At 34.1% G+C, this 18,748-nt stretch overlaps 1 protein-coding gene across 7 annotated transcripts in view; it reads left to right on the top strand.

Annotated features, from left to right (window-relative positions):
* The first annotated feature begins 15,601 nt into the window (after window positions 1-15,601).
* The window catches only part of LOC149831176 (U-box domain-containing protein 4-like), a 65,806-nt gene continuing 62,659 nt past the window's right edge, over window positions 15,602-18,748 (top strand). For 3 of the 7 annotated variants that reach the window (XM_090013723.1, XM_090013719.1, XM_090013718.1), the window contains exons 1-2: window positions 15,602-15,782; window positions 15,889-15,964. Coding sequence is in view for 2 of the 7 variants with exons in the window: in XM_090013717.1 (XP_089869843.1) it covers window positions 17,478-17,523 (46 nt within the window). In the remaining 5 variants the exon portion in view is untranslated. Of the gene's footprint in view, window positions 15,783-15,888; window positions 15,965-17,349; window positions 17,524-18,748 lie in introns of those variants that run through there. The other 4 variants (XM_090013717.1, XM_090013716.1, XM_090013720.1 and 1 more) reach the window with 3 other exon arrangements.

Genomic DNA, 18,748 nt, shown 5'->3' with positions numbered 1-18,748 from the left:
TCTTTGAATTGTGACATTTATTTCTTTTCTACCCATTATGAAATCCATGACCATCAATCGAAGAGGATGATTGGTATGGGTAAAGTGTGTGCAGGACTATACTATCTAAAGACGGAGCCAAGTCATAATGTTGCCATCTCCACCAACCAAATACCTCCTTTCGACCTATGACATTAACGATTAGGACATCCATCCCCTCAGCGCCTGAGGCATTTATCCCAACACAATGAGATGATTCTCTTTAATAATTGTCAATGTGATATCTGTCTGTTAACAAAACAAACTCGTTTACCTTTCTCTGATAGTGACTCATGTTCTTCTTGTTTTTTTAATTTAATTCATGTTGATATTTGAGGAGGATATCCTATCCCATCCATTACTGGCTCATATTATTTTCTTACTATTGTGGATGATTTTTCATGTGCCACTTGGTTATTTTTTATGCATTTCAAATATCAAACTAAGGAATTATTTTATACTTTTATCAATATGATTTAAGTGCAATTTAACTCACAAGTTAAATACATTAGGTCTGATAATGTATCTGAAATTTTCTCTCCACTAATAGAATTTTGCAACATTCTTATGTTTCAATACCCCAACAAAATAGAATAGGTAAACGCAAGCATAGGCACTTACTAGAAATTGCTAGAGCCTTAAGATTTTAAGCAAATTTATCCATCAAATTTTGAAGTGAATGTATTCTCACAACAACTTATTTAATAAACAGATTACCCAACACAGGATTGGATAAAATTTTTGATAAAAAACTATATAAGGTGTTGTGCAAAACTAAACCAAAATATCATCATTTTGTTGTTTATATTTTGCCCACAATATCAATTACAAACACAAATTTGATGCTCGTGCACACAAGTGTATTTTTGTTGGATATCCTCATAGACAAAAGTATTCGATCTTGAAAAACAAATTGTCTTTGTGAGTCATGATGTCATATTTCATGAAAAGGTATTTCCCTTTCATTCACATGTTCAGAAAACCCTTAGTGGCCATGTCTTACCCATCCCTATTTTAGATGACAAAAACCAAGATCCAAAACCCATCTTATCCAATCCAGCTAATTGAGCACACATCGAACCCAATAAAAGCTCACCTAAAACTGAATCCATCCCACTTCCTATGAAAACACCAACTCTATATAATATATCTACCAGTACCAAAACCAGACCTATGTACCTAAATGACTACCAATGTTCGTATGCCATTCTCTACGTATACACATCATACTCCAAGGTAAAGAGTCCTCTTTTCTACTTTCACATTACTTGTCTTTTACCCAATTTTTTAAGGAACATGTAGCTTTCTTGGTTTCTATTTAATCTCATGATGAACCAACGAATTATTGCACTGCTATGAAAGATGAGAAATGGCGTGAGATCATGAGAGCTGAGATCAAGGCGTTGAAAGAAAACAATACTTGGATTGTTATCGACTTGCCCTCAGGCAAGAAAGTGATTGAAAATAAATTGGTTTTTAAAATCAAATATAATTTTGATGGATTCATTGAAAGGTACAAGGCACATTTGGTGGCAAAGGGGTACACACAACAAGAAAGACTCGACTCTCATGATACTTTTGCCCCAGTTGTCAAACTTGTCACAATGAGTTGTTTACTATCGGTCACAGTCATTTTTAATTGACCCTTGTATCAATTAGATGTTAACAATGCTTGTTTACATGGGGGTGTGGAGGAGAAAATATATATGAAAATGTCACCCGAATATACCAAAAAGTAGGAGAAACTGGTTTTTCGCCTAAACAAATTTCTTTATGGACTTAAACTGGCATCCAAGCAATGGTTCGCCAAGTTTTTTCAAGCTCTAAAGAAAGTCGATTTTAAGCAATCCTTGGCTGATTATTCATTATTTTCCTTGATATTGGGAAATAAGAGGATATTCATCCTTGTCTATGTGGATGATGTCATTATTACTGAAATGATGACCTCTTAATATCCAAACTAAAGGCTCTACTTCATGAGCAATTTTATATTAAAGACCTAAGAAAATTAAAATATTTTCTAAGAATTGAGGTTGCCCACTCCAGACAAGGGATATTTTTGAATCAAAGAAAGTATATTTTGGATCTATTAAAAGACGTCAGATATTCTGAATCCAAACCCAGTGACATCCTGATGGAGCAACACTTGAAATTGGCTCATGCTGGAGAAACTCTTAAAGATCCAACTCCATACCAACGACTTATGGGAAGGCTTATATATTTAACTATTACATGACCCAACATCACATATTCGGTTCACATTCTTAGCCAATTCATGCAGGAACCTCGCCAGCTTCACTGGGATGCTACCATAAAACTGCTTAAATATTTGAAGAGAATCTCTGAAAAGGAATTTTATTAAGTGCAAGTAGCACCATGCAACTTTCATGCTATACAAATTTAGATTGGGTTGCTTGTCTTATCATAAGGCGCTCTACCACAGGATATTGCACTTTTTGGGGAGACAGTCCTCTCTCTTGGAAAACCAAGAAACAGAACACTATGTCATGATCATCTGTAGAAGTCGAATAAAGATCTATGACCATGGCCACCAGTGAGATCATTTGGTTAAGGTATTTACTACAAGATATTGGTTTTTCCCCTCATGCATTCGCAATTTTATATTGTGACAATCAATCTGTTTTGCACATTGTGGCAAATTTGACTTTTGATGAACATATGAAACACATCGAGCTAGATTGTCATTTGATCAGAGAAAAACTCAAGCAACACATCATTTCTACCAAGTTTATCTCAAATAAACATCAGTGTGTTGGTGTTTTCACCAAGGCACTCGACCGAGATCAATTTCAATATTTACTTGGCAAGTTGGGCTTGATTCATCCTCAAGCCCCAACTTAAGGGAGAGTGTTAAACTTATTTTTATCCTCAACGATCATGGGTAGTTGCTACATTTGTGCTACCTTTAGCAATAAATGTTATCTTTAAAGATCGTGAGTGGCCTCATGCTCAAAGATCATGGGCAATTGCTATATTTATGCTACCTTTATCATAAATGCTATTGTTTATCTTTATTGATTATCTTTATTGTATATACTTTGTTGTAATTTTCCTATTTTGTAGGAAATCGTTTATCTTGTGTGGCTGATAAATAACATGGCTAACGAGTTAATGTAAACATTACATATAGTCTTTACAAAATGAAAGTCTGAATTACGTTCTTCTTAACATCTCATTCTTTTTAATCGTTCCTATCTCGTTCTTCTTAACAAGGGCTATGTATGGGAGCTTCTAGTTCTCTTTCTCTTTCTTGCTCCTTAGTTTCATTTTTGAATAGCAACATTAATTGTAGCTTCTTTGTCTTATAAAATTTTACTTCTTTCTTTATTAAAATTTTCATCTTTGGATACTCTGAGGGACACCAATGCCTCAATAATGTGGGTTTGGTTGGATATCCAATCAACTCGAATCTGTTTGATTGGGTTTGGTTAAAAACTTTACATCAGAAAACAAAATATTGGGTCAGATTCAGTATTTTAAAATAGAATCTGGTTTGATTTGGATTTGAAGTCGGTATTTTGTTCTAAATCTATTTGGACCTTTATGTGTCCATAAAAAATAATGGATTTGTCTTTCAATATGTTTATAATTGCACTATGAAAAAACTAAACTACATCCACATGTTGAGCAACTGTATGCCCAACAATAAATTTGTGAGTGTACATGCTTCTTTCCAAAATGGTATTGCCACACACTTGTTGGGAATTAAAAACTCAAGACCCAATAGAACTTGCAATAAATGCATATACCTATCACAAGTAAATATTAAGTAATAATTAATAGATATTGGTTATTCAAAATTTTGTCAATTTTCTGCTCGAATTTGGTTTTTGATTATCATATTCAAATTTGAGTTTAGTTGAAACGAATTTACATTCGACTTTGAATCAAACTGAATCCCATGTAAAGGCATTTGATTAATCAAAATTGACTGATCTCACATCTGAACCGAATTTGACATGTTTCCATCCTTGGATACTCTTTTTATAATGTGGCTATACAATTTATAAATAATATTATGTTGTCTTTGGTTAATAGAAGTATAATTTTTTTTTACCAACGAGGCTCCGCTTCTCTGGCAGGAGCAGTTAGTGCATGTCACCTTATGTTGGGACATTGCAAGTTGAAATCCCAATGGTATGGTTGTATAATTGGTAAGGGTTTCCAAGTTCAAGCAAGGTTCTTTTTCTTTTAGAATCTTGGTATATGCAATACATCCAAACTATTAGATGAGCAACACTTATAGGAATTTCATGTTTTTTTGGTTGTTTTGAATTTCACATTTTTTTAAAAACATCTATTATGAACATGAACTACCCATGCCATGGCCATGGGCAAAAGCTCATTAGGTAATTCTTTATTTTTTTTACCATACTTCTATGCATATCAAGAATGGTCCTGCAAAAATAAAAAGGAAAAAGTTCATTTACCTTAGAGAAAAAAAAATGTATTACCATTTCATCCAATACTATCGTCATTACCATTCACTTTGTTTTCTAAAGTTCAATAACCCATGTCCTATTTGTTTTCTTCGAAGACTTTAGAAAATGGTTGTCTGCTTGAAAATATTTAATATGATTAAGTTTGGTGCAAGCTTTGGAGTGAAGAGATTAATGTGCATTGAAATGAAAAGTCTCAAGCTTCTATGCGCTTGGAATTCTTATTGTCAAGTCAAAAAGGCCAACGAGTCTTTCTCATTTGAAAGTTTTTAGAGTCTCAATCTTTGTGTGATTATATTGATAGCCATTAAATCATGAACTTATATATGCGCTTTACAATTAGTTGCTTTGAAAATTGAAAGTCAAATAAAAAAATTATTCTAGTAAAAAAAGAGCTTGTTTATTTTATGATAACTTAAATTAAGGAAAAAACTGAAAAGTGAAATCATATCAACATTGACAAAAAATCAAATTTTTATTTAGTAGTGCAAGTTGCACACACTCATTATGTACCCACTCCTCTCATGTTTGCAACACTTTCCAAGGCAAGCATCCAATCATGTGATGAAATATTTTATTTTCAACATTCACTTTAAAAATTTTTAGCAAGAGGCAATTCTTTTTTCTTTTTGAAGAAAAAATGAGCATTAATTTTAGACTTACGTCATTATTGCATTTCATAAGTCCCACCATCTCACTTATTATTATGTCATGCACCTTTGTCAGTTATAAATGTCATATTTGTGTAGCCATTTGTATGTCATGAAGTTCTTTAGCATCATGATTTGATTTTTATGGTCCACAAAGGTATACAAGTTGATCCTACAACAAGATTTGTTTTGATAATTTTTTCTGCAATCTTTTGTTAATTTTATGTAAAATTGAGTTTTTTGCAATACAAAAATCATTGTCATATCTTTTGCAAGAAGTATCATTTTGAATTGATTTTAAAAAAAAATATCTTTATCTTGATTGTTTCATCTTGAGACCGATGGTTGGTTATCGACAAGACCTCTCACTTTGCATGACTGCTTATTACTTTGAAGAGACCCTTGTATGAAACAAGGTTCATACTTTGTTGTGAGGTTAATGGTTGGTCGTCGACAAGACCCACCCACGTTGAAAGACTGATCATGGTGCTAGGGAGTGAAAAATTTTTGAAAATGCATTTTGTCAATATAATCAATTTTTGTCAAAGATGACTATCAACTTCAAGCAAGCTAAGATCAAGTATCTTTCACATTGTTCTCTTAAAAAGTTGATCTTTCAAGAGTAAAAAAAATTATCTTAAGAACTTGCTTCATGATCATCTTGATCAAAATGAGTCAAATCAAAACATTTTATCATGCATTATCATGTCATGTTACCTGTATTTTTTGCATGTTACTAACTAGTTTTCTTGCAACTGACATAATTCTTAAAGACACAATCGTCCCATATTTCATTAAGAAAATATTATCCAATTATGTCTTAGGATCATCCTATAAATAGAAAAACATTAGGTCTATATGATGATCTGCAAATTGATGGGGCAATCCAATACCCATCGATGAGAGCGCAAACTATTCTTATCAACCTTTTCTCTCTAAAGCATGTATAAAATTTGAAAAATCATTACAAATGTTTGTCATTTTTCTGATACTTTTTTCCAAAAAGTTTCTCTATCTTTGTCTTTTAAAGAAGTCTTTGTCTTTTGCAAACATATCAATCATCCATCATGTGATCCCAAGCGACAAGGCACTTGCTTCATCTTTTGCCTGACCTCATTTAAACAATGACTTTTCACTCACAATTACTGAGTTCAAGGGAAAGCTCTCGTGTGGAGCAATGTACTAGCTTAGTCTTCAATCCAACCTCGTTTGACAAAATGTCTCAGCGTATATAGATAGACACCATAAAGAAAACCTCATGTTATGCTATATATGTATCTTTAACTGTCATCTTGCATCGTTAGCCGCCTATGTCTGTCTTTTTGCAAGATTTTTTCATAAATAACTTTGCTAGAACCAATCTTTCACTATTTTAAAAGCCGACATGTCTACTTATTTGTTGTCAATTGAGATTCACACACTCAACAATAAAGAAGAGCATATGTAGACACCCTAATTTTGACTAAGACATTTCATATTTCAAAGAACCCATACTTTTAGCTTATTATAAAACAAGGTTAACTTCAGCCACATTTTTGGCCTTCAAAATGACTTTTTTAAAGTTTTTCAAGGAATTATACTAGATCCTAACTTTCCAATAAAACAAAAAATCAAGTCAATCAAAAGTTATGGCCAAAACAAATTGTTATCTCCTAACAACACATCATGTGTCCACATTTTTCATTAATTTTCATCAATAATTTGTCTTGTTCTTCAGGTGTTGTTAGGAATCTCCTAACGACACGACATATCTATAAGAATCTCCTAACAACATATGGCTTATCGTCAGCAGTTTATCGACCACATGATGTGTCATCAATAGCTTTTGAATTCAAAAAGTGTGCACTATTTGGAGAAATCCATATAGAATCATATTCACATCCTTCTAAAAACCGAAAATCAGACATATCCTAATCTCAAATCACCTAGAACATATATCTAGCCCAAAAAATCAAGTTAAAAGAACCCTTGACCAATAAAAAAAGTCTATTTGAATGCTAGCCAATGAGATCCCTCCATGTCAATTTTGGACGGATCTGAATCTATGGATCTTGGATTTGCAAAAATCGTATTCAGATTCATTAGAAAAACTATAAATAAGGGTTCACCCCCTATTCCAACATATAAAGTCTAAAACCTAGTTGCACCTATAATCTACCAAAACCTTTGCACAACTAGACCTAGTCCTACCTAGCCTAGCTGAGCCCACTTAGCCTAGTCTAGGGGTCCAGATCTCCTATCTCACCCACCTTTGCAGCCCACATCTAACCAGAGTGATGCCCGAGTTTCATTATGCTTGTCATGATATAGAAAAGGGCTACCTAAGGCAAATGTGAGATTTGGTTTGCTTATTATTTTATTTTATTATTTTTTTTATATGAAATTCCCTAACCTTGCATATTATTCGTGCTTGTACCTTTTTTTTAGCCTTGGTGGCCTACGCCATCAAGCCCATTTTTTCTTTTCTAGGACTTGCATATGAGGTATATGAACCCGCAAAGTTGAAGCCCATGTTAAAGATTTTAAGCTCATATTGTGATTGATCCCTACTTAACGGAGGAGGAAAGACACACAACTTGAAGCGCATACCCCACAACTCTCAAATTTAAATCCGTCCAAATCAAATTTTTTTTTTGAAAAACCCTCTTTTTGTTTTTTTAAAATTTGGGATCCACAATTGCTTATGTCAAAATCCTTAAAGATTTGAAAACCAAAGTTGAACAAGAGGGAAGAGATGTAGAATTCAATGAAAACAAATACTTGAAAAGAAGTTAAGAAAAAGAAAATGGGTGAAGATAAGTTTACAAACAAAGAAGATTTCAAACAATGAAGTAAACAACAAAAACCAAGGTTAATGGTAGAAAACTACAAGTTAAAGAAAAAAATTCATGATTATGAAGAGGTATTTGTTGTCATTATCCATTTTCAAATTATTAAACCATTGAGTTCTATAGTGGCAAAATATAAATTAAAATTTCATTAAATAGACGTGAAGTCCAGTTTTCTTAAGTAATTTTCTTTTAAAAGAAATTTATATTGAATAATAGCCACTGGGTTATGTGATAAAAAATATAAAAATAAAGTTTATAAGTTGAAAAAAGCATTGTATAACTTGAAGCAATAACCATGTTCTTGAAATGCAAGAATTGATATATATTTCCATGAGTATGAATTTGAATGTTTTTCAGATATGCACTATACGCTAAAATAAATAAGACTAGTGACATCTTGTAGTGTGCTTTTGTATTGAAGATATTATCTTTGTTAGTACTAATTTAAACATGAGGAGCAAATTAAAAAAAAAATTATAACTCATATGTTTGAAATGATCGATACTAAGTTAATGTCACATTTCTTTGGTAGTGAGATAAAATAAATGGAAGATGGTTTAGCTTTCTAAGTGTATACAAAAAAACAAGTTTAACATATATAGATACATGCAACTCTACAAATGGATTAGTAGAGTATGGAATTGAATTGAATAATTGTTTCGATGTGTTTTTAATTAGTTTACAAACATAAATAAAAAGACATTTTATGAAGGAGAAATTTGCCTTGTTTATAATTAAATGAATGTTTGGATCATAAATTATATATTGAAACTAGAATGAAGGTAAGAGGTGTGAGAGATGACGAAGAAAAAAGAGATAGAGAAAGCGAAGATTCACGTGGTGTAATGGTTTTGGTGTTGAAGGGGTGGTAGTGGTTGTCTTGGTTTTGGTGTTGAAGAAGATTGTGAGGTTGTGATGGTAATGGCAATATATTGAAGAAAAAGTGATGGTATGGTGACCAATGGGGGCTCCGCGTGGCTGGTAGGAGCTGTCAGTGCACGTCTCCTTGTGGTAGGACTTTGCAGGTTCAAAATTCAATGGTAGGTTGAGTAATTGCTAGTGGGGGTTTGCCTAACCCCAGCTTGTCTTACAAAAAAAGTGATGGTATGGTGGCCTTGAGTAAGAGAAATTGTGATGGTAGTAGTAAAGGGTTGGCGGTGGCAGTGGCAGTAGTGATGGTAGTAAAAAAAAGGGAGCTTTAATGGAGGTGATGGCAGTGAAGCATGGGTGGTGATGGTGGTTATAATGGTAATAATGAAGAATGGGTGGTGGTGGTGAAAAAGTGGTAGTTATAGTGGTAGTCATAGAAAGTGTAATGGTGATGATGGTAATGGTGATAAAGAAGTGGTAATAGCAATTGTAGTGGTGGTAAAAAAATGGTGAAGTGGTGGTGGTGGCAGAGGCGGCGACGAAGAAATGCTGATGACGTGATAAAAGAGAAGAAGACAAATAGCAATAGAAAAAAATATGCCCTCTCTTGTTTTCTAATAAAGAGGTGCTTTCAATTTTGTATTTATAAAAATGTATTTAAAAATAAAAATAAAACTGCTAAACACAAAAGCTCGCTATTTAAAATAAAAATAAATAGAAGGAGGTGGCAGAGTACAAAGATGAAAATGTGAATCTTGTTTGCTTAAAAAATATTTTTGGAAGTGATGAGTATTTAACATGCATAGGATTGAATATTCTTTTTGGACTTGATTGAATGAATAAGTAGATGAAGGCACCTAATCAAACACATCTCATTGCCTTGCCACCAAAAGAATATTTTACTTTATAAAAGCTTAGTATTTAAAATCCTTCCTAAGCATTTATGTAAGCTACCTAGGGCCAGTATATTGCCTAGCTGCCTAGATGGAGAAACCAAGGCTTAGGATTAACTTTTTTTTTATAATGTTTATAAATTAGAATCATGTTTTGGTTGTTTATTTGAAAATATTAAAGTATTTTAGTTTTTTTTTTCATTGTTTCATAATTATATTTTAAAAAATTATATTTTTTTCTAGGTCTCTAGTCCACAAGTAGGTGTTTGACTTGGTTATGCCTCATGCTTTTGATTACTAAGCATAAAAGGTACAATTTATCGTGGTTCATTTTATTTATTTGTAATTGCCTTGCATATTGTTTGTTATACTAATTGTGATTGCACAAGGGGTTTAGATAAATCAATGAACATTTTTTTTTGCACAATTTGTGGGTCACCCCATATCACTTGAACTCAAAAAATTAATGTATTATCCTTCTATCAACATGTGAGGTCGTTCGTAAATGTTGATTCTTGCATGTCATTTGTGTTTTTATATTAAAAATTTGCTTGAATTCTTAAAAAATCACCAAAATGAATCGACAAAAATCAATATTGATTGCAAATCGGCAATTTATTTAGCAAAAGTTTCTATATTCTACTTTAGAAGCAATTGCATATTAAAAATTAAGTTTCATTTTGTTAGAAAACAATTTGAAAAATGGGAGGTGAAAATGGTGAATTATACATCAAGAGTAACTGATATTCATCACTTCCATGTGTTGCTAAAATATGTTTTTTTCCAAAATATATTGTTGAGAATAAAATTGCCAAAAACATTCTCTTGTTTGTGAATGGTGTTGAAATGTGTTGTTGGAGCTACCAACTTCATTGACAATGTAGTGTTTTGGCAATACCAATACTCCTAAATAGTAGAGAGCATGAGAATACTAAGGAAAACTGCAACACACCTTCCATTGAAAGCTCCCAAATATAGCCTTTGAAAAGGTTGAAATTGGTGCTTCTAATCAAGATAAATTAAAATTAGGTTTAAGGGGAGTTGTAAGGGACTAAACCCAATATAAAAAAGGGATTTGATAATTTGGCATTGGGTATGAGTATGTCATGGTGGAAACTTTGCTGTTGATAAGACAATGTTGATGAAACCTAGAATGTAAAATTGCTTGGAGACATGCAACAATGACACTTTCTTAAAAGCTAAAGTTGCCGCTCTCGGTGTAAACCTAAGTGCAAGAGGGTGTTAGACCACCACAACATGATTTCTCTAAGCAGCTTCAAAGACAACCTAAATCTTATATAAAGCGACCCACACTTCACACTCATATTGATGAGTTTTGTCAAAAGTAAAAACTTCTTTAGACACTTTATCCAACTTTGGCTTATAATCTCATTAAGTGTCATGGAACTCATCTTTGTATCATAAATTTTAAACACATATCATAATGAAATATGAATATACATTTTATCTTCATATATATTTTAGTACTTATCTAATTACTCTATTAACTTATTTTTCTCAATGAACCAAGAACTCAAGCAACAAGAGTTACTTATTTTTTTCAATGAACCAAGCACTTAAGTGACCTGATTCAATTGATTCAGTTACCATCCCAGGTAATTTCATTGATAGGTTTTAATCTCATTCCACATAATGTACTTTTTATGATATTTTATAAAGGCCTTCTGTAAGTGAATCTACAAAGTTTTGACAAAACTTCAAGTACTTAATTGATATTATATTTTGCTTATTGTGCTTTAGACTTATGTGTATAGATTTCTCATTGTATATATTATTTCTCTTTTATATACAGTAGCTTGGCTATCAATGATGATAGTTACATCAACTGGTTTGTGCAATCCCGATCAGTCTCGGACCACAGCTCCTGCTGGTGAACTAGGGCCCCGGTTCGATTAATTAAAGAGAAGATTAATTAAAATAATAAATTATGGATGTTTGAAAATTACCCAACCAATATTGACTGTATGTGGGCAGGTGCACGTGTGTACACATTTGTATATATGTGTGCACACAAATGCCTGTTGACCGATTCGACAATGGTTTCTTGGATCAAGTTTCCATCCGTTCAAGTTTAAATGAGAGCTGCATAGAAACAGACCCAATCAACTCTAATCATACTTTTCCAAATCCACCTAAGCCACACTCATAACGAGGGGCGTCAACGGATCAGATTTACCCAGACCTAACCCGTACAAAACCCTATAGGGTCCAGCTATGGTGATAAATATGAAGACCCGAATAAGACCCGGGTCCAGACCTGAAGGTCTCATTAATACATGGAACCGGGTATAGTTTGTGAAATTTTATACCAGACTTGGGCCCGACTTGAGTTCCGATTAAGACCCACAAATTTTCAATGTAAAATTAATAAAAAATATTATTTTACTGGGTATAGCTCGAGTCCGGTTCATGTAGTTCTTATCGGGTCTGGGTATGGTTTCTCTTATGATGGATCCGATTAGACTAGGTCTGAACTCGATACCATACCAAAAAATCAGAGTCAGGTCTGGTTCCACCCCGGTCCTAAACCAAACCGGTCCCGTTGACACCCCTGATTATAACCAATCCCTCTCTCTCTCTCATGTGGAAAATGGCAAGAATTTATGTAGTATGGATGGAAGGAAATGGGTAGGAATTTGCAAATGAAGCTGTTAGGAAAAGAAAGAGCAACCGAAGAAAATATGCATATTGTAATATAAAAGTCTTGATGTATCATTTGACTGATAATGGTGCTGAAGCCATCGTTGAACCAACATACTTTCCAAATCCACCTAAACCAGACTCATTGAATTCTCTCTCTCTCTCCCCGTGGAAAATGATTAACAAGTAAACAAGATCTGCATAATGAAATATAAAAGTCTAGGAGAATCAATTGTGGTTGTTGAGGCTTCTCAAATTGGAAGCATTTGGAGAAAATTAGTCATTTTCTTGTATGTTATATATATATATATATATATATATATATATGTGTTTGTGTGTGTGTGTGTGTGTGCTTTGTTTTCCTTTTTCACAACAATATTGGCAACCCCAAAAAACAAAGAACAATTTTCCTTCTTCTTTGTTGTTTCTTGTATAGCCCTACGCATGTGTCATTTTATAAAAAGCCTTCTCATGTAAGATTTTGTTTTTTTATCAATTTGGCAATAGGCTAAAGATTATGGAGAAGCCAATTCACAGCTTTCATATCTTATTTAATTAATCTAACAATTATGAATTAGATTATCATATTTTCACAATTGGATGTGATATCTAGAAACATTTTTTTTTTGTATTTAATTAATTGAAGCGATTAAAATTCAATCAAGAGTAGTGATGTTTTTGAAAATATGGCTATTTTTTGATATTAGAAATTTCTTTTATTTTTCAAAACCAAAATCACAAACCATCTTTTGTTGTTTTGTTTAAATATTGTTTTGACTTTTTCTTTTTCCATCAAAACAAAGATTGCCCTTGAAACATCATATTGTTTCAAATATGTCATATCTTTGCTGGTTGTTTTAGTCATCCCCATTGCCAATATATATAGCGCATTACCCACACTTTTTTTTGGTAAATCCAACCATGTGAATGCCTTTGGCATGGTGAATTTGCTAGGAATCAACAATTGGATTTAGTATTTTCAATAAAAAAGTGAATTTTTTGAATGTTTGAATATTTATGAAGATTATGAGCCATTGATTTTAAAGCCTTTAAAAAATCTCATTTATGTATCAAAACCGGATGATTCAAGAGCTAGTTCTTATAAAACCAAGCATGTAAACCACATCCATACAGTTAGCTTCAAGAGAAAAGAACAAAAAAATAATAAAAATCATGATTCACACATTAGTTCTCATATTTTCAGTCATCATCTGTTAGTGACTATATATATATATATATATATATATATATATGCACGCTTACCCTTGATATTGTAAGAATTTATGAAGATACAACATGAGACTTAAAAAGACAAATAAGATACAATAGAAGAAAAGGATTTTCTCCGTCCAAATCATGTGACAGATATCTTGTAAAATATCTATAATTTATCTTTATGAGCCTAGGCAAGGCTATGAGATGCAGCTCGTTTAATATAAAATGCTCATGTCAAGCTGATAGGGTTTTTACTGCAACATACTATTAAGAACACAACCTTTGCATCACTTATGAAAGTAAGGTTCTATGATGCAAACATGATTCCCAACAGTCATCTGTTGTGCCACGTGGACACGGTTAAAAGGACACAAGACAAGCTATTTTTTGTACAATTTCTCTTTAAGAGTAGCAAGGGCTCAGGTGCAGTAAAGACTGGATAGGGGTGACTATGGATTAAGAAAAGACTGTGGTTCGAAAATTAATTGAGATCAGGTGCAATGTGATTGCATACTTTAAGTGTGCTGCTGTACCTAATCACCCACTATCTGATGTTGGGTCCTGCAGCTCACAGGCTGTCCCATAGATGGTGGGTGATTAGGCGAAGATCGAAGATTGGGTACAACAACGCGCTTAAAGTGCACAATTTACACATGATCCTCTCTTTTCAAAAGCTAGGGGGGATCAAGGGTGTACTCCTCAGTGGACAGGAGGACCTCAAGGGTTTTACCAACCTGCTGCTTGCCAATGTGTGATTGAAGGTGTTTTCCGTTTGGCCTAGCTAAGAAAAAAAAAATGCATGGACATAACTCAAGAGCAAATTAGAGCATGAACTTATTTTCTTTAAATGTTTTATTTTTATTGGCAAGCTGGTGTTAGTAAGACCCCTACCAGTTACACAACATACCATTGGGTTTTGAACTTGCAACGTCCCAACACATGGTGACGTGCACTAACAGCTCATACCAAACAAGCGGAGCCCCGTTGGTAAATGTTTGTTTTAACGAAGAACTTGAACTCAAAATTGAGTGTAACCTATTTGAGAGTTAAGTCTTACTTTGACCTCGAACGACTCAAATGAATAGACCCATTTTGAGCCCGACCTAGTCATTGGCTCGATTGCTTTTAGTCACAACCACAACTGGCATGCCTTGTAGCAACCCTGACTCGGTTAGACTGAACTAGGTTTAACCAAGCATTGACCGACACACATCAAAGTGAACCTAGATCCACACTAAATAGCTCGAGTCATGGGCTGTCATTGTTTTTTTTTGTCCAACTGGATCGAGGTTGATGTCCGTATCTTTCCTAGGCTCCCAAATGAAGGCCCAGTCCAAATGCTGTTTTATGAGTATGTAGTATGACTACATGTGTCAATGGGTTAGGTGTGACCTAATCCTGACCCACACTCGACCTGATAGGATCGTGGTCTTGTAATAAGGAGGTTCAATTAAGACTGGGATGGTTTATGAAATTTCATACTGATCTCGGATCTGACCTGTGTTTCGATTAAGATCTGAAATTTTTTAATGAAGAATATGTAAATAAAAAATGCTGTTTTACAAAGTATAAACCAGGCCAAGCTTATGTAATTCTTATCAGACCCATTATATTTTTCCTTGTGGTAGTTCAGTTGGACATGGGTCCAGAACCAGCACATTAGCATCAGATCTGGGTCGTCCGATAAAGGTCCGACCCGTTGACATCCTTCCAATGCAAGTGGAGAATCAAGGCACACAACCCCTGGTTGACTGAGGGTATTTTGGTCTTAAGAAATTTTAATGCTATATCTGTAATATATAACTAAGATTGGGGCAATTTGTAAGCCATGCCGCAGTTTCGTGACATAGCGTCCTTAGTTATTACATTATTTAAGAAAAAAAAAATTCAGTGATCAACAGTTGTCCTGAAAAAAATCAGGGTATGTTTTGGGTGCCTTTGAATTCTTGGAAAATGAAACTTCTGTTTCTCATAAAAGCATGCCACACATGATTCTCGTGTTTGGCATCGTTCAGGAACTCGTCTTGAGAGTTCTATTTTCTCAGCAAACTCTTCTTTTTTAGATTCCCACCTACCCCAGGTGGGAATTCAGATTCAAGAGGACGCAAACTCCTTTTGGGGTGCTTTCTAGGGCTTCCCGATTTCCCAACCATCGGCCTCTCCATTTCTCCTCTCGATCTCAATGTGTGTCCCTCTCTCTCTCTCTCTGTGGGATATTTTTTCCCAATATATTTCGATTTTCATGGCATTTTCCTCTTTGATGAATTGTTTGTTGCATTTTGGATGATAGAAAGGAGAAAAAATCGGCGAATTTCATCTCATTGACGATCAGTCTGTATTAGTTCGAATTTCGGAATCATTTTGAGGTATGCATCGCATTGCCCATACGTTCGTTTCTTCAGAGCCCTAATTCCTTTCTTTGCTTCTCTTCCCTGCCCTCTTCCCTCTTTATTTCTAGATAAAAACCCTAATTTTAGCCTTCCCTCCTTCGATTTACCCGTTTTTCTTTGGGGAGAAACCGTAATCGATCATCTTTCTAGGGTTTTTCTTCACCGGAATCGTCGATCTCTTTTCTTTGTAAATCGCTAGCATTTTTTTTTGTTTTTTCTGTAGTTAAGACTCGTTTTCATGACTCATTCATTTCTTTGTGGATGAGCTAGAAAATTCAGTTCTAAGAATCCTGTCAGATCGAGGAAGGGCCATCCATCACCATTCATTTGTAAGCCATACAGCAATTATAACTCAAATTAATGTCAGATTAGGAAAGATTTAATGGGTACCTAAGTTGGTATGGGTGGTTATTAATTGTATATATTTGGGGGGGGGGGGGTGGGTAATCAGTTATCATATTAAGTTGCAATGTTCCATCCCTTGTTCAATAGGTAGGTTGTAAATTGCTGTACTATAACCTGATCTGGACACAACACTACAATTCGACAAAGCGTCTGACCGAAGTAAGGGCAGACGAGTGCTCTGATAAGTATGTGATTAGTTTTGGTTACCAGGTGAAATCTTTTGTGAGTAAAAGTGATGGATGAAATCTTATGCCATGACATCTGAGTTATATCTGTGCTTCTTTGAACTCTAGCCAAAAACTACTGGTTATGTAACCCTTGAGCAGGTAACTTATGGTTGTAAGCAGCAATTGAAGCAATTAAGATACTAATATGACTTGATCTAAGTTCACCGAGCGCCCCAATTTATTCTAATTTAATCAATGTCAACAAGCAGGACAATTCACCATATCCAGATGTGGTCTAAATATTTTATTAGGGTTTCCTAGTTCAGGCATTCTGGAGCGTTCTGAATCTCTTTTGGTTCTTGAAACCAGTTTTCAGTGTTTTTGTGTCTAGTTTCCTAACTATATTTTGTTCTCATTGCATGCTTAGTCCCAATATGAACTTTTGATCTTATTTCAGTTGAATTAGTGATCTTTCTATAAAACTGGTTCCTGCAGGTAGATTTCTTGCTAAACAGTTTTTATCAGTAAGACCTTTTTAGCATTAGTTCAGTGGACTTAGTGCCTTCAAGTCCAAATCAGTTTGGCTCTTGACTTACCATTGGCAAGTAGACTCCTTTCCTGTTAGATTCAGTTATTTGAGATGCAAACAGGTCTAGTAGACCTTTTATTGTGTTGTAGCCTGAATTGTTTTGAGAGATGGATGTGGATATGAATAAAAATTCATTGCTAAATTATGTCCAATTCATGGTTTATGCTTACTGTTGTTGTTCTATTGCTTTCATTCGGCAGTTGGGCTCTTTTCTTTTTTTCCTTCTTCTCAATATTCAGTTTGAAAAGTCAAGATTTGGAAAAGCTTATTTCAATCCGTTTAAATGGTGATTACTCAATCAGATTTTTGAGCCAAGCGCAACTTGTTCATGTCCCAGTCAGCTATAACTTTGTTGATGCTATACATATGCAAGGGTGAGCCCAAGCAAAAACCATAGTTTCCACATATGATTCTTTCTTTGCTGAGATCTGAGCCAAGCTGCTTCGGTGTCAGGATTCTGACTCAATGAGTCTCCATGTGCCACTGAAAAGGAAAGGAAAAAGCTCAATTGTCTTGCTTTGAATTTATTAGTTTTGTTCAAATCTATGCCATCAATTATGTTGGAATCATCTAGACCAGTACATAATTTCTTCTTGGAGAAACTGATGGATCATAACCTGGATTGTTGGGAGTTGTGATCTACTAGATAGATCATATTAACTTCATGGCTGCAGAGGAGAGTTAGGCGATGGTTAATGGTGGTAAAATATTGATATTTTATTAGTGTTTTTTTCCTGGTTTTGTACTAATAGAAAGACAATATCTCTGATATGTTTGGAATCTGGATACTTTGGAGGAGAACTCTCGTGGAAAAGTAATTCTCTGTCCAAAGAGATAACAACAAATGGAAATTGCAACACTAGATTTCCATTGTTTGGGTAACTTGAATGTGCTTAATGATTTCTTTTGAGAATTCTCATTTTGTTTGGTTTTATCATGGAATTCACATGAGAATTATCATTCTTCTGTTTGGATATGTTTGAGAATTCAACATGGATTTCTTGTGGATGTTTAATTGGTTCAAAATGTTTTTTGATCCAGATATAATAGAAGATGGTCTAGATTGTTTATATTGAATTGAATTTGGATCTGGGTATGCATCTAGATTGGATCCGAACATTGTTTAAAGTACAAAATAGAACAACTTTGTTGTTCTCTACAGCACATAAAGGATACAAATTTGTGACTGCTACATAATGTTGTGCATGCGAATGACCATAGAAATTTTGGCACTCTACCGATGAGCTAGTGCAAAAAACACCCCATTGTGTTTGCTAGATGAATATCTGCCTATTCATCTTAGAATTATGCAACTTGATCAGATATTCCTGCATAAAGCAACCTTGAACTCAATTTGATGCACTACCAATCAATCATTACCATCTGAAATAAAGAGCCAGATTAACATTGAAATGCCTCAATCTAGTTCAATCCAGCACCTGTTTCAAACAAAAAGGTGTCAACTGAATCGTCTGTTTGGAGACCCAAATTTATTTATCTGCCGAAAACAACCATCATACTACAGACTTCTCTCTTCATTGACGAACAAGCAAGGAACAAAAAAAATGAAACACAAAACAAAAACCACTGTAGACTATA

Source organism: Nuphar pumila, chromosome 7 (genome assembly GCF_984573655.1).
Source record: "Nuphar pumila chromosome 7, dmNupPumi1.hap1.1, whole genome shotgun sequence".
Taxonomy (NCBI): Eukaryota; Viridiplantae; Streptophyta; class Magnoliopsida; order Nymphaeales; family Nymphaeaceae; genus Nuphar; species Nuphar pumila.
This window is presented reverse-complemented; position numbering and strand designations above follow the sequence as displayed.